The following is a 2,596-nucleotide window of genomic DNA, read 5'->3' as shown; positions in this document are numbered from 1 at the left end:
AAAAATATGATCTGGATTTAATTAGTTATCTATAGCCATAACAAGAAGAATTATTATTACCACTATACATAATCATAACCAGAAGAACGCCAAACTAACTAGCTCACAAGAACAACGCCAAAAAGGAAGCGGTGCCAACTGCAAAGTAGAGATTAGATTCCTTTCTTATCATTCATTGCCATCTAGAAAATAATATAAAAAAGAGAAAATAGTAAAAACCTAAATCTTTTGCTATCCAAATATAGCCCAATTCGCTGTGAAGAACAATTGTTTTTTGATTTGTTCCCCTGTTTCCATGCCTTCCTTTCCTCCTCCAAGGCTTTACCATTTTTGGCCAATAAATTTAATCCTCTGGTCTTAATCCTTTCTATTTATTATCATCTTTCCAAAGACGATACTATATATATATATCTAATCCTCGTTGTTCATTCCCAAAAAGCAAGCAGCGAGGACGAGAGCAATGGCGATGCACAAGGTTGTCGTCGGCGTATTAATCATGGTGGCGTTCGCGGCCACAAGCGCAGTGGCGCAAGGGGAGTGGGACACTGCCGACGCCACCTTTTACGGCGACATGTCCGGCAAAGCTACCATGGGCGGACCTTGTGGCTACGGCGATCTGTTCGCGCAGGGGTACGGACTGGCTAACACGGCAGTCAGCGGCGTGCTCTTCAACGACGCCGAGACCTGCGGCGCCTGCTACGAGGTGAAGTGCTTCAACAACACGCAGCACTGTACGACAACGATCGCCAAGATGACGGTGACCAGTCTGTGCCCGCCCGACCCGAAGCTTCCCGGTGGAGGACTCTGCCAGCCGCCGAAGAAGCACTTTGACATGTCGATGGCGATGTACATGACGCTCTCGAATTCGCCGTACGCAGGGAGCATCCCGATTCAGTTCCGGAGGGTGCCGTGCGTGAAGACGGGCGGGATCAAGTTCAATATCAAGGGGAACCCGTGGTGGTTCCTGGTGCTCGTCTACAACGTGGGCGGCTCCGGTGATGTGTCGGCAGTTTCGGTGAAGGGGTCGAAAGATGGGAAGTGGATAACGATGGAGAGGGAATGGGGGCAGAACTGGCATGTGATGATGAAGCCGGAGCTGGTGGGGCAGGCTCTGTCGTTCCAGGTGACCACCGGCGATGGCAAGATGGTGGAGTCGGATGACGTGGCGCCGGCGAACTGGCAGCATGGGCAAATCTTCGAAGGGAAACAGTTTCCAACTAATTAATTGATAGAAGGAATCAACGGATCCTTTATTGGATACTTCATGTTTATCTCAGAATAAATAAAATGTTTTTAATATCATTATTCATCTTAAGTCATTAAGAAGATAGATGACTTTCTTGATTCACTACCGATTAAATTTGAAACATAATCTATACATTGTTCCTTTGACATTGCGCTGAGTTTTTATCCTAAGACATCATATGATAACATTCTATATTTTAACCATTGCACCATCCCGAGAGGACAGTTTAAGTTAGATTACAGGACTTTAATATGTGTGTCTAATGTCCTATTTACTCTAAATGTAGATCCGATATATTAACGATCCCCTAGTACCGATCTCACAGATATATAGGGATGTATATGCAGGTACACAAGTATCAGGTTCATAGTGGGGTAAACTCCAAATCATCAGTTCCTGAGAATTGACTCCTGACTATTACGTCACAGATGTCATGTGCTCACCGTCTGTGCTACACCGTCGGAGCATCCTATTTACTCTAAAGAGCGGATTAAAAAAGGATGGATTGCACAAGAGTCGAGATACTTTCTCATTTTTATTGATACCAAAAATAAATGAGGGATGGATTTCAACTCTGGTAGTTGATTAATTTTATGCCTTTTTTTGTCCCCTCCAAATCAAACGGAAGCACGGTAGACGAAAGTGTTGGACCCCGTGGAGTTTTGATGTGATCAACCAAGTTGATTAGGTCCCGCTGTGTGTTTGATCCCTATGTCTGAGTGTGCAGGAGCTTAGGAACGCAGGAAGTCGAGCGGAAGACGCATCTAGTGAGAAGGGCGGCACGGGAAGGGTGTTGGTGCAGCGGAGACCGGCAAGAGGGGGGTGAATTGCTGAAAACAAAAAGTAACTATACCCTCCTCATACTTTCAACTTAGTTAGTGCAATAGTTAACAAAATAATAAAACAGTAAAAGAAAGACACAGAAGAATTAACCTGGTTACAACCAAGGAGGTTGTTAATCCAGGGCAATAGAAGCGCACTAAAAGAAACTCTCCTTTGCTGAAGGCGGAGAAGCCTTTTACACTTTCAAAAGCTCAGAACTATTGCTAGGAAACACTACAGATTGAATGCTTGAGTTGTTGTTGAATTCCTAGCTCCAGGGGCCTTTATATAGGCCCTGGAAATCTTATCCCGAGAGTCCAAGGCGCCTCCAACAGGGTTCAAGGCGCCTCCAACTCGATCTGCGGATAAAACTTTATCCGCAGCGCAAACGGTCAAACTGGCCTGCTCAAGGCGCCTTCAAGCTTGTTTAAGGCGCCTTCAAGCTACAGTAACTTCTGCTACAGTAACTTTCTGCTACAGTATTTTCCAGCTTCTTTTGACTCCTTTTCTTCTTCGCTTTGGCTTCCG

The 2,596-nt window shown here is 45.2% G+C and overlaps 1 protein-coding gene across 1 annotated transcript; it reads left to right on the top strand.

Annotated features, from left to right (window-relative positions):
- The first annotated feature begins 460 nt into the window (after positions 1 to 460).
- Positions 461 to 1,225, top strand: LOC122023035 (expansin-A23-like). The gene has a single exon (XM_042581133.1). The coding sequence runs from the start codon at positions 461 to 463 to the stop codon at positions 1,223 to 1,225; it is 765 nt and encodes a 254-aa protein (XP_042437067.1).
- Positions 1,226 to 2,596: the final 1,371 nt, after the last annotated feature.

This window comes from Zingiber officinale, chromosome 9B, assembly GCF_018446385.1.
Source record: "Zingiber officinale cultivar Zhangliang chromosome 9B, Zo_v1.1, whole genome shotgun sequence".
In the NCBI taxonomy this organism is placed as follows: Eukaryota; Viridiplantae; Streptophyta; class Magnoliopsida; order Zingiberales; family Zingiberaceae; genus Zingiber; species Zingiber officinale.
This window is presented reverse-complemented; position numbering and strand designations above follow the sequence as displayed.